Below are 12,187 nucleotides of genomic sequence, written 5' to 3'. Positions count from 1 at the left end.
ACTGGGGCATGGACGGATGGATGGATGGATGGAGAGCAGCCCTGCAGAGAAGGACTGGGGGACACTGGTGGGTGACAAATGGGACATCAGCCGGCAATGTGCGCTTGCAGCCCAGAAAGCCAAGCGTCTCCCGGGCTGCAGCAGCAGCAGCGTGGCCAGCAGCTCGAGGCAGGGGATGCTCCCCCGCTGCTCCGCTCTCCTGACACCCCCCTGCAGCACCGCCTCCAGCTCTGGGCTCCCCAGCACAACACAGACAGGCCCCTGCTACAGCGGCTCCAGAGGAGGCCACCAAAATGCTCCCAGGCCTGGGACACCTCTGCCGGGGAGAAAGGCTGAGAGCGTTGGGGCTGCGCAGCCGGGAGAAGAGACGGCTGCGGGGAGACCTCACTGCGGCCGCTCAGTGCTGAAACGGGGCTGAGAGGAGAGAGGGAGACTCTTGAGCAGGGCCTGCAGTGACAGGACACGGGGGCTGAGCGAGGCCGGGCTCAGGCTGGCCATAAGGAAGCAATGTTGGACCGGGAGGGCGGTGAGGCGCTGGCCCAGGTTGCCCAGAGAAGCTGTGGCTGCCCCATCCCTGCAAGTGTTCAAGGCCGGGCTGGACGGGGCTTTGAGCAACCTGATGGAGTGGGAGATGTCCGTGCCCGTGGCAGGGGGTTGGACTGGATCATCTTTGAAGGTCCCTTCCAACCCAACCCACTCTGTGAGTCCATGATCCGATGATTAAAGCATGGGATAAAAAGGAATTATTTCATTGCCCCAGATATCTCTGTTACAAGACCAATAATAAACCAGAGAATTGAAATTGCTTGTTTGTGATCCCAAATTCAGCCTAGTTCATGTTACTCAGACCTAGAAGAAAGATTTGCGTCGCTGGAGCGTGACGTATCCTGGTCACAGCCGGGGGGAAGGAGCCCTGTGCAGTGGCACTGCTCGTGTTCCAGTCCCGGCGCCGGGGCTGGCTGGGTGTCAGCACAGCGGCCTTGAGGTTGGTAGAAACGAGAAGCAAATCCTCCCATCGTACAAACGTGCCGTGCTCTCGCCGAAGAGCCTCGATCCCCTTTTTGTCTCAGCAGATGAGATGAAAAGCGAGAAGCTTTGGTGCAGATGATCATGACTTGCTCCTTTATGTTGTGTGTGCACAGAGTAAATTTAAAGCACTATATTCTCACTGCCTCCTTCTGCGTTTCTTACCACTTTTCTGTAACTCCTGCTTTTGGAGTTTCACTTGCCATGGATTTACATTCTCTCCGTTTTCCCATACGTGGTGGGGAGGAGGAGAATATTTTCCCACCCTCTTCCAGTGGCACATAAACTGGAGCTGCGAGTTGCTGGGAGCCGGAGAACCCAGCAAGCAGCAGCCCGACTGAATTTTTTGTGATGTGCTTAAAGAAGAGCAGAAACCTCCCAGCCGTTTTGGTGCATTAATAAAGGAAAAGGGGAGAATAATGCAGAAATGACAGAAAGATATGGGAAACGCTTTGAGTGTTCGAGAAAACACGTGATGTATCTCATAATGATTAAGTTCTTACATTCCAACAGTAATTCAGGTTGTTGCTAAACAGTCGGTACCAAAAATAGACGCTGCTGGATCCAGTCTACCTGAAGTTATTGATCGGGAAGTTTTCCAAGAGCTGAGTAAGATGGCCTCTGCCATTAGTGTTGATTTCCAATAAGTCTCTGCGTACCTGACGGGCATGGGGAGCTTGGGAGATGGCACAGCGTCAATTTTTTAAAGAAGGAGAGAGGGAACGAGCTGGGTAATTATTGACTGATTAACCCGACTTTGCTTCTGGGCAAAATAATGGAGTATTTGAAGTGGAATTCGATCGAGAGAATTAAAGGAGGGTAAGACAATTAATGCAGTTCAGTGGTGTAAAAATAGATCTGAGCAGCTTGACTTGGTACCTCCGCCCGCTGCGTGCCCGTGGGAGGGCTGGCCTAGCTTTGCTCCCCGTGAGCCCCGGCACTGCCGTCCCACCGCGCCCTGCACCCATCCCGGGGCTCCCCGGGGGCTGGTGTGTGGCCCCGAGCGGGACGGGAGCGGCGGCGAAGGGACAAGGCGGTTGCACAGCGCAGCTCGTGATGGTGTTTAGTGCCACCCTGGAGCAAGTGGGGGGTGGATGGAGAGGCTCGGAGGAGAACCGCAGGGAGGACAGGGCGCTGGGAAGAAAACGGCAGTAGGCCGTGGAAAGGGAAGGAGCAGTTTGCTCATCAGCCAGCTAATTGCTCCCAGAGAGGTGGGTGCCCCGAGACCTTGGTGGCAATCCTGTGAACCAGCCAGGACGGGAGATCTCTGACAAACTCGGGCTTGCTGGATGGGCACGTTTGCAGCCGGTGGGAACGGCCACCCAAAGCCATATGTTCACATACATTTGCAGTCTTAATTGGGTGCCCCTCATGGAGGCAGCTCTGTTGTGGGCCAGGATGAGTCCCCGGGGCCACTGGCTGCAGCCGCCAGCCCTCGCCCGCGTGGCGCCCAGCGGGTCGGTCCTGTGCAAAGCTCCTGTGCTTTCATCGGGCCCGGTACCTGCTTTGAGGCACGTTTTAGCAGGACCTTATTGCTGTGCAAACAGAACTACGCTCTTCAGCTTGCCTCGTAACTGAGGGTATGTAATTATTGCTTAAAAATTAATTGAATCTCCTAAACTCCCCCTGCTTTGATACTTGCTGTTCCCTGTCAGCTCAGCCACCTCCCGCTTTCCGAAGAGCAGCTCCGGTGGAGCTGTAAGCTGGAGTACCGGCACGGGACGTGATGGGCTGGGGATGCCAGAGGCAAGCTGCGGGCCCCTCGAGGCTTGCTGCTGAATGCAAACCATTCCTTCCATGGCCGTGATGGCAGGCGGCTCCATGAGCCCGCTGCAGGCAGGACGGGCAGTGGATCTTGGGAGCCGTGGTGTTGCACGAGGTGGATTTGAGCTCACGTGAACGTCCAGCCAGGCTTACGGCATTTGCATGGCTCCCCTTCACCCCTAGCTCTTCATCACCAGCTGCAAACTGTTGTTTTAGTGTGAGTAATTGGAAAAAAAATGGAATCCCATCACTTTCTCCCCAAAAATGGGAACTGGAATGAGGCACTGCGCTGCGCCATCTCCGTCTCCTCTACCTTTTGCACAGGTTCATCACCAAACCAAAATGCTTTGTTGCGAGCAAACTTTGATCCCATCATTTGTGCTGCTGGATTAAAAGCAACCAACAAGCGTGGCTGCGGGAGAAGCAGTTAATGCGTAGCACGGCTCTCCCTTCATCCTGAGATTTGCCTCCCAGGGTGGGTTTCTGGCTCCGAGGCCAGCCCGGAGCGGCAGGAGCAGCCGGCAGAGGACGGCCGGGATGAGAACACCCTAGGGGGTAGCTCGGCCGTCAGCCAGCTCAGCGACAGGCTGTGAAAGGGCTTTGCATGCTGGGCTGCTGGGTGCGAGGCTGCCCGTGGCCGCTCCATCGTTGCAAGCCCAGTTGGTGCAAAACGCCCAGCGTCCTTGTCCAGCCAGTGAACTTGGACGGGTGTTTCCATGCTTCTTGGTGACTGCAGCTCAGTGTCTTTGCCTGGCGGGACCGGCAGCCTGCGAGGAGCACGCTGGGTTTCCAGGATGTGTAAAACAGGATCTATCACCGCTAGTATAAAAGGGTATTTTATATGTGCAGTCCCACTGATGTTACCAATAACCAGCTTTTAATTACCTAAAAATATCTAGTAGAACCATCAGTTAAACATCTCACCTGCTTCTTTTTTTAGTGACTTAAAAAGTTGAAGGCTACAGTTTTAATCTGTTGCAGATCACCTCCAAACGCAGCTGGATGGTACAGACGAGGCATTTCGGGGAGGCCTTTAGTCCCAGGGGATCCATAAGAGCTTTTCAGACCCTTCCATGCATCATCTCTGTTCTGCTCCTGTGTAAAAGCCTTGTGACATTTTGCACTGACATCACATCCCGGCAGCGTCTCTCCTTGCTGCATCACGAGCAGGATTTGTCCCTCCTGGCATGCTGGAAGTTAAAAATCCCAGGGATGCTGGCCCCTCACGATGGTACTGGACGTCTCCTGTGCCCTAGCTCCTGGCGAAGGCAGATGGATGGCACCACCATGTCCTATTTCTGCAGCTCGGCAAGCAGCTGGAGCTCCTTGTGTTGCTTCTGCATGGAACGGACAATCCCGGCTCTGCTCGGGGCAGTGGTTGCGCAGCTCTCTCCTGCCTGCCCCTCTGTGTGCTCCCCCGTTCTGTCGTACCTGCTGCAAATGGTTGTACTGGCCAGAGTGGAAAAAACTCTAGAAAATTAGGAAAGGCTTGAGTTAGCATCTTGCAAACCGAGCATCTAATTTTTTTCTTCTTGTTTTACTTAGCTTGAATAAATAAGTTGCAATGTCAGACTCTCAGCTCTGTTTCCAAGAAGGAACATCAGCCTTTGGTTGCTGAAGGACAGCATAGAGGTCACTGATGTCCCAAATCTCTTTTGGCAAATGGGATTTCAGCTGGAAGGTCCTTCTCTGCAGGGCTGCTCTCCATCCATCCATCCATCCCTCCCTCCATCCCTCCATCCCTCCATCCCTCCATCCCTCCATCCATCCATCCATCCATCCCCCAGTCTGTGCTGGTCCTGGGGATTGCCCTGACCCAGGTGCAGGACCTTGCACTTGGCCTGGTTGAACTTCATGACGTTCTCATGCACCCACCCCTGCAGCCTGCCCAGGCCCCTCTGGGTGCCACCCCTTCCCTCCCTCCAGGTACCCACTGCACCGCTCAGCCTGGTGTCATCCACAAACTTGCGGAGGGTGCACTTGATCCCACTGTCTGTGTCATTGATGAGGATATGAAATAGTATTGGTCCCAGTATGGACCCGTGAGGGACACCACTTTATACTGGTTTCCACTTGCACATAGAGCCATTGACTGCAACAATTTTGATGTGGCCACCCAGCCAATTCTTTATCCATCTATAGTCTGTCCATTAAATCTATCTCTCTCCAGATAAGAGGCAAGAAAGTTGTGGGGGACTGTATGAAAGGCCTTACAGAAGTCCAGGTAGGTGACATCTGTAGCTTGTCCCTTGTCCACTGATGCACTTACTCCATTGTAGAGGACCACCGGCGTAGTCAGGTACGATTTGCCCTTGGTGAAGCCACGTTGGCTTTCTTCCATCACCTCCCTGCCATCCATAAGTTTGACATGTCTTCCAGGAGGATCTGCTCCATGACCTTACCGGGCATGGAGGTGAGGCTGACTGGTCAGTAGTTCCCAGCTTGGGGCTGGAACAGCCTTTCTAGCCCATCTCCTCCCTGGTGGTTTTTAAAACAGGTTTCATTTTTATTATGAAACACTATGGAAAATGTTTCAACCAACTCCGTAGATCCCGAGGAAGGATTCCTTATGGTTTGCTCCCAGAGACCGGATAGCTCGTGGGGCTGCCAGGTCTGTGCATTTTTGTGCATCTTTGCATTCACCTTTAAAAAATACCCTACATTTTGTAAATGTAAGTGCCAAGATAAACAGGCCCGTCAACGGTAACTTGCTAGAGACAGAAGAAAAGTTTTAAGGTGAGAAATGTTTATTTTTTTAAAATTTCTATGGAGGAACAGTGGTCAGGATCTTCTTTAATTGTTTATTGAAAGAGCTAACTCTTTGCCAAAAAGATCCTTCTTCCCAGCTTTGCCAGGTAACTCAGTTATGAATTAGCTTGAAATTGTACTTTTCTTGGTTAAGTTGGCTGGTTGTTGTCAGTAAAGAATTGCAGGTCGCAAAGAGGTGAAGGTTTATTCATCCAAACGATAAGTGAGTGAGGAAGCTTCAGCGGCTGAGAAGCGTATTGTGTGTGCACAGTCACCGTCACGGTGATGCTCAGGCGTGCTGTGGCAGGCGGGCGTCAGTCGCCTGCCGTTAACTGTGAAGGGTGGAGGTCTGCTGCCTGCCTGCCTGCCTGCTGCTGCCCTCCTGCTCGCTGCTGGGCAGTTTGGAGGCTTTTTCTCTCCTCCCTTTATTGGTAATGGTGAATGTCAATGGGGAGTGGTGGGCTGCGGGCAGGAGTCCCCCCGCTGCCCTCAGGAGCATCCTACGTGGCAGCTCCGGGCACCGGTTCCTTGTGTTTGTCCCCTTCCCTCGTGCGTGGGGGATGCTTTTGGGAACTCAGAGAGCTGCGGGGAAGGGGAGCGTGATGGAATTGGTTTTTCCCCTTTCCCAAGCAGCTGAGGCTGTGCTGGAGCTGAATGGTGTTACCAGTCTGGGCTGGGCGTTTGCCCTCTGCCCGGGCCGGTGCCCCGCTGTTGGCAGAGGGAGGAGAAAGAGCTCACACTGCTGCCTGCACCCCTGCCTGCACCCCTGCCTCCCCTGTGCTGCCTGGGCTCCCCTCCAGGGCAGATCGCAGCGGGCCCTGGTGCTTCTCGGGGATGTAAGGCTCAACCCTGCACCAAAGCCTCCTCCCGCTCCCGGCGGGGACTGGGGACACGGCCCCGCGGTGCTGGTGGCCACGGGAGCATCCCTGCTCTCCTGCTGTGCTCAGTGCCAGCAGGAGCAGAGCAGACATCCCGGGTCTGGTCCCTCCTCTTAAACATCACGTCTTGCCCCTTAGCGCCGCTCTCCTCGCCGGGGTGACTCCAGCCGTAGCAGTGGTGACGCGGTACTTCAGCTTCCTGTTGCCTGAACCGCGAACGGTTAAATAGATTTGAGTGAGCCGCTTAAACAGACGCCATGGATGTGAAAATAATTGTCTGGGAAGCCTGTGCCTGCCAGGTCGCCAAGTAATCCTCACACGTCCTGTGACTCAAAGCCAGCCAGAAGGAGTGTTTTCTCCCTGCTGCTCAGTTGGAAATATTTTGAGGGAAGGCAGCCTAGCTCCGTGTCCCGTGTCCCCTCCATCCATCCGCGTGGTCCTGTCCCCTTCCTGAGCGGCCAGCACGGCGGGATGCTCACCCGCCGTCACCACTTGCCCTGTGCGTCCTCAGCGATGCATCACCGCAGCGTACCCCTCTGCCCGAACTGACAGGGAGAAGGGAAGGTACGCAGAAGTGAGTTATGTGAAACTGTTTGATAGGATTGAAGATGGATATGGGTGGGAAGGGACCTTGGAGGTCCCTGGTCCAGTACCCTCCAGCAGGTCCATCAGATCAGGTTGCTCAGGCCTTCACCCAGCTGCATGCTAAATATCCTTAAGGATGGACATCCCACAGCCTCTCTGGGTCCAGTGTTTGACCGCCTTCATGATGACAATTTTTTTTCCCAATATTTAATTTGAATTTTGCCTGTCTCAACTTGGTCCATCACTGCTTGTCCTGTCCCTGTGCACCTCCAAGCTTCAGCAAGAAGCTGAAGGTCACCTCCAAGGACCAGCGGGAAGTCTGGCCCCAGCTTCTTCTCTCCAGCCTCCTGCTGGGTGGTCGTAGGCAGCCGTAGGAACCCCCTTCGCTTTCCCCTTTCCAGGTGAAGAAGCCCAGCTCCCGGCCTGTCCCTGTGTTCGTGGCAGCCTGTTGTCCCCTCCTGGGACTTTGCTTCCCGCCAGCTGGCCCCAGCCTGCCTGGGGGCAGGGAGTTACTCAGCCCAGGCTGCTTTGTTTCTTTATTAAATACAATTTCTTTCAAGAATGGGGACAAAATAAATAATTAGTCACTCAAATGAGAACTCAAACTGAAAATGTCCTCTTCCTTTCCCTGCATTTGTGCTTATTCTCTAGCAAATACATAGTTGTACCCTGGTGAGGCCGCTGTGTTGGCTTGCTCAGAAATACCTGGAGCCTGGGATGAAGGTATTCACAGTCGTGTTCGTTTTTTCCTTTTCACAATAGGGCTGAAGCTCTTAGCTCTGAGTCAGAAATGTGTACAACCGTCGATAGGATGTGACCTTCCCCCAGCACATTCCCATCATCATGATTTTCTAATTATGCCTGTGACTGCCAGCTGGGAGCATACAGCATCAGAGCTACCACAGCCATTGAAATGACTCAGTTAATGTGCCTAGAGTCTATTAAACAAAGTTTTATTTAATTAAGTAAGTCTTGATCTCATCAAAATCAAGAGGCAGCATTAGGGTGGCGGCATTTCCGAGAAATCATATTTGAATGGCAGGTGGTTTGTACTTTCTTTAGTATCTCGATCTTGAGCTATTGCAACGTGCTGGTCTCACTGCTGAGTTTTGGGGTTGGCCGGTCCCACGGTTGGGGCACAGTTACATCCCTGGCAAACCAGCCGAGCTGCCACAAGCCCATGGGTGAGCACGGGGAGTTTCGTACCACCCAGCCTTTTTGCAGGTACGCAGCATGAAGGGCTGCGCCGGCAGAGCACGGTCGGGTACCTGCGTGCTGGGCATGGGTACTGTGCCCCCCGCTCCAGCCCTGCTGCTGTGCTCGGGGGGTCCGGCAGTTTCTGAAGCACAGGGTGGCGAGGGGCACGCTTGCATGTCTCAGCTCCTTTGAGGACACTCTGGTTTCTGGGAGAGGAACCTGGCTGAGATCACAAACCCACAGAGTGGGTTGGGTTGGAAGGGACCTTCAAAGATGATCCAGTCCAACCCCCTGCCACGGGCAGGGACATCTCCCACTCCATCAGGTTGCTCAAAGCCCCGTCCAGCCCGGCCTTGAACACTTGCAGGGATGGGGCAGCCACAGCTTCTCTGGGCAACCTGGGCCAGCGCCTCACCGCCCTCCCGGTCCAACATTGCTTCCTTATGGCCAGCCTGAGCCCGGCCTCGCTCAGCCCCCGTGTCCTGTCACTGCAGGCCCTGCTCAAGAGTCTCCCTCTCTCCTCTCAGCCCCGTTTCAGCACTGAGCGGCCGCAGTGAGGTCTCCCCGCAGCCGTCTCTTCTCCCGGCTGCGCAGCCCCAACGCTCTCAGCCTTTCTCCCCGGCAGAGGTGTCCCAGGCCTGGGAGCATTTTGGTGGCCTCCTCTGGAGCCGCTGTAGCAGGGGCCTGTCTGTGTTGTGCTGGGGAGCCCAGAGCTGGAGGCGGTGCTGCAGGGGGGTGTCAGGAGAGCGGAGCAGCGGGGGAGCATCCCCTGCCTCGAGCTGCTGGCCACGCTGCTGCTGCTGCAGCCCGGGAGACGCTTGGCTTTCTGGGCTGCAAGCGCACATTGCCGGCTGATGTCCCATTTGTCACCCGGTGTCCCTCAGTCCTTCTCTGCAGGGCTGATCAAGGAACTTTGCTCCAGTCGGGGTTTGCCGAGCACAGCTCATGGCTTGGAGATGCTGCTGCAATGCAGAGAAAAGTCCTACAAGACACGAGTGCCCGGAGATGTTGCAATGGTTGTGTTGTCAGCGGTGGTGAGCTCAGAGCCGATTCCTGGCATTAGCACATGGGAGTGAGGGCTGATAGCCCTGTGCCAGATCCCATCGGTCAGGCAGGGCTCAGGACTTCCCCGGCCGATTTATTTTTCTGGTGTGGCATATGCTGTAGTTCCCTTCTCTCTCTGTCAGTCGTCCTGGCAGCCCAGGAGACTCTTGTGAAAGCCCTCGCAGTCTTGGAGAGGTGGCCCTGGGGAGATGCTGAGACTCACCGACGGGCTCCGTGCTCGGCAGGGCTCTTCTCCCAGTGGGAGCCGCGGGAAGGTTGCGCAGGCGCGCGTGGGATGCCCGGGACAGGGAGGAAGGGACTTGCTTGTCCTTGTTTTTATTTCCAACTCCCGTGGCCCTGCCCGTCGAAAGACGAGAATTGCTTTACACCCTCCCGCCATGGCTGGGCTGCTCAGGCGTTCCCGAGACGTGAGCTGTGGGACTGGGGGCGGTTTCTGGCCGCTTCAACCCCTATTTTTCTGCCAAAAGCAGCAAATTCAGGCTGGGGAGTGAACACAGACACTGGCTGTTAGTAAGGGATGCCAGTGAAAGACGTGACCTTTTGTAACACCCTGGGGAGGGCTGGCCGGCATGGCAGGGGCCTGGGGAGATCAGCCCTTGGTGAGCAGAAGGTTTTTGGTGTCCAGCAGTGGTTTTCTCTCTGCTACAGGAACCAGCACTGTGGATTGTCTGTCCCTTCCCTTCCGCTTTCTGCAGAGCGCTGGGTGTGGGGCAGGTTAGGGCTGTGGGGCAGGGGCTCCTGCAGGACGGCACACCGGCTGCCTGCTTGCCCGACCAGCAGCAGGGTTATTTTATTTCCAGGCTCAGGACTGTGAGGAGAGTCCAACGGGATGCGTGGGGTGGGAGTGCGCCCAGGCTGGAGGTGGGAGCGCTCGCAGCTCTGGTCTCCACGTGCAATGGGACCGGGCAGCAGATTTTAGCAGGGTCTCCAACACACCCCTGTATCCTCTTTTCTTTCTCCCCAGAAACGAAGGAGGAGCTGGAAGAGCTGATGTCTGACATAAAGAAGACGGCGAACAAAGTGCGCTCCAAGCTAAAGAGTGAGTATTTGCCTGTGATGCTGCTGTGGGGCTCTGCCTGCGGCGCTCCTGCCCTGCAGCCCCAGGCTGTGGGTACTGCGGCTCCCATCCCGGGCAGGGGATGCAGCAGGCAGGGAGCATTGCTGCCCTGGGTCCTGCTCCGTGCCCCCACGGCTCAGCACTTCCCACTCGTCCCCCGTGACCAGAAATGCTGTGGGCCCTGGCTGTCATCTCAACCCTGTGCCGGCAGCAGCTGGTGTTTGACTCGGGTCAAGACAGTTTTGGGGTGGTTTGCCCTAGGTAGGAAAGGGCAGGTTAGAGATGCACAGCCTGGCCCCGTCTGTGCGTCCTCTGGCAACCTGAGCTGGTGCTGGGAGGGGACGCAGAGCTGGGGGAAGGGACAGCCAGAAGTGGCATCTGCCATTGCCTTGCAGGGATCGCCCAGGGACAGGCATCACCTTCTCTCCCCCTGGCATCCTCTAGCTACTTTTATTTGCCCTTTGTGAATTTGCCCCCGTGTGCCCCGTTCCCTGGAGGGGGGTGAGGGAACGGGGCCACGAGCACCTGGTGGGCTGCGAGCAAGTCCCATGCTGCCGGCGCTGGCAGGCGTTGGGCTCTCCCAGTGAGCCCCGGCTCTGAGCAAACCCGCGACGTGGCCAAAGGTTGGGTTGCCAGGGCTGAGTGGTCAAAGAGGTGCTGCTGTGGGACTTGAAAGCCTCCAAGAAGAGCTGCCTCTTCCCCAGAGAGCCATGCTGGCACGGGCAGCCTAGGCAGGTGCAGCACCAAGGGGTCCCATCCGGGGAGCCATGGTGCCTCTTCCCCGTGTGGCTCCAGCCGGGCCGGGTGATGCTGCATGTGTGTCTCCGGCGGTGTGCTGGCATGGGGCGTGCTGCCCTGGGGCTTGTGCTTCTTGCTGCCCCCATCCTGCTCCCGCCGGGCTGCTCTTGCTTTTCCATCCCCAGCGCAGGCTGCATCACTGGTGGCTCTGCTGGAAGCGTAGCTGGGACGGGCAGGAGGCGCCGCTGCCCCCAGACGTGGGCTCTGTGGGGCAGGTGGTGGGGAAGAAAGGGGCCGTTGGGCTTGGGGAAGGTTATCCTGTCTCATCAGCATGCCCCGTTGTCTTGATGTGCCTTGCTTTGGGCAGTGCAGGGACAGAGCACGGCCAACGTGACCGTTAGTTTCCACCATCGGAAGAGTCAGTCAAGCTCTTTGAGAAGTGGGGGGTGAGAACAGCATGACTGTCAGCATGTTGATGGCTGGGGTTGTGCTGGAGCACTCGGATGACCCCAAAAGCCCAAGATTGGACGCCAGGGGATTCAGGGCGTCAGTGAGGACGGCAGCATCTTTAGGCAGGAGGCAGGTCACGCCGGCGCGGCTCAGATTTGCCTGCAGTGGTCTTGGACATCAGCACGGGATTTGGTTGAGATTGTTGCAGGACACCTGGCTGTGTCCAAACGGTGGGAGAGGAGCTGGTGCTTCCCCCATGGCAGCAGTGTTCTCCCTAGTCCCAGGGTTTTGTGGGAGCCCCGCAGTCGTGGAGGACTTAGATACGGCTGGAGCTGTTTGTTTGGTTCATCACCGCTGGTGTGGCCATGGGGCTGGGGGATGAAGGGATTGAGAGCAGCCCTGCGGAGAAGGACTTGGAGGTACTGATAGATGAAAAGCTGGCCATGAGCCGGCAATGTGTGCTCACAGCCCAGAAAGCCAAGCATCTCCGGGGCTGCATCCCCCGCAGCGGGGCGAGGGAGGGGATTCTGCCCCTCTGGTCCGCTCTGGGGAGACCCCCCTGGAGCCCTGCGTCCAGCTCGGGGGTCCTCAGCACGGGAAGGACATGGAGCTGTTGGAGCGGGGCCGGAGGAGGCTGCGGAGACGATCCGAGGGTGGCACAGCTCTGCTGTGAGGACAG

At 56.5% G+C, this 12,187-nt stretch overlaps 1 protein-coding gene across 2 annotated transcripts in view; it reads left to right on the top strand.

Moving 5' to 3' along the window:
- STX1A (syntaxin 1A) overlaps positions 1-12,187 on the top strand; it is a 96,183-nt gene that overhangs the window by 53,604 nt on the left and 30,392 nt on the right. For both annotated transcript variants that reach the window (XM_087752307.1, XM_087752308.1), the window contains exon 4: positions 10,228-10,302. In XM_087752307.1, the coding sequence (XP_087608433.1) occupies positions 10,228-10,302 (75 nt within the window). The remainder of the gene's footprint in view (positions 1-10,227; positions 10,303-12,187) is intronic.

The sequence above is a fragment of the Nipponia nippon genome, unplaced genomic scaffold (genome assembly GCF_047370975.1).
Source record: "Nipponia nippon isolate SJK-2023a ecotype South Korea unplaced genomic scaffold, ASM4737097v1 scaffold_15, whole genome shotgun sequence".
NCBI lineage: Eukaryota > Metazoa > Chordata > Aves > Pelecaniformes > Threskiornithidae > Nipponia > Nipponia nippon.
The sequence above is the reverse complement of the archived record's forward strand: the minus strand, read 5'-3'. Positions and strand labels throughout refer to the sequence as shown.